This window comes from Elephantulus edwardii, unplaced genomic scaffold (assembly GCF_000299155.1).
Source record: "Elephantulus edwardii isolate Elephantulus edwardi_28Jun2011 unplaced genomic scaffold, EleEdw1.0 scaffold00211, whole genome shotgun sequence".
In the NCBI taxonomy this organism is placed as follows: domain Eukaryota; kingdom Metazoa; phylum Chordata; class Mammalia; order Macroscelidea; family Macroscelididae; genus Elephantulus; species Elephantulus edwardii.
In genome coordinates this window covers 2,412,520-2,413,160 of record NW_006399961.1, presented here as the reverse complement: position 1 = coordinate 2,413,160, position 641 = coordinate 2,412,520, and the positions used below count along the sequence as shown (strand labels likewise).

Sequence of the window (641 nt, the reverse complement as noted above, 5' to 3'; positions counted from 1 at the left end):
TCACTATTAGTTGCAGGTGATTCAATGGTATACAACAATACAATAACAATATATAAATATTATAATTTTTTTTCCCATTTTCAAACTTAAAATCCAAGTGCTAAACTTACCTGTCTAGGTCATACAAAGTATGAGAAATTCGTACAATGACTTCTACTCCAGCTTCTGTAGCCAGTTTCTTAATAGCTGCATCTCGTTCCTTCCCAAAGGGCTCAGAATCATACTCAATTGAAAGTTTAGTAATGTCCCATTCCTAAAATTGGGAGTGTGGCAGAAAAAGAAGACAAATTTTAAGAATTTTTTTTTCTTATCATAACAAAGATGGGGGGGAAAAAAGTGAAAGCATAGTCCACAGAGAGGTGCACTGCTAACCTAAAGAGAGCATCTCTCTGATGGTTCAAATCCACTACCAATGGCAAAGAATAAGTTAGAAGATAGTGACATATAAATTAAATGAAGAGGTATTTTTTCAATTTGCATATGTTGCTGTGTACCACTGAGTCAAAACTGACCCAGGTTTTCAGAGGCAGTTAGTTAACTGCACAGGAGAAGAATACTCATCTTTCTCCTGCAGAGAAGCTAGAAGTTTTGAACTGCATACCTTCAGGATTGCAGTGCAGCTTCTGACTACTGCTGTTGTT

The 641-nt window shown here is 36.2% G+C and overlaps 1 protein-coding gene across 1 annotated transcript in view; it reads right to left on the bottom strand.

Moving 5' to 3' along the window:
* The window catches only part of CRY1 (cryptochrome circadian clock 1), a 143,472-nt gene that overhangs the window by 51,549 nt on the left and 91,282 nt on the right, over nt 1-641 (bottom strand). The window contains exon 3 of the mRNA XM_006897551.1: nt 111-253. Within this exon, the coding sequence (XP_006897613.1) occupies nt 111-253 (143 nt within the window). The remainder of the gene's footprint in view (nt 1-110; nt 254-641) is intronic.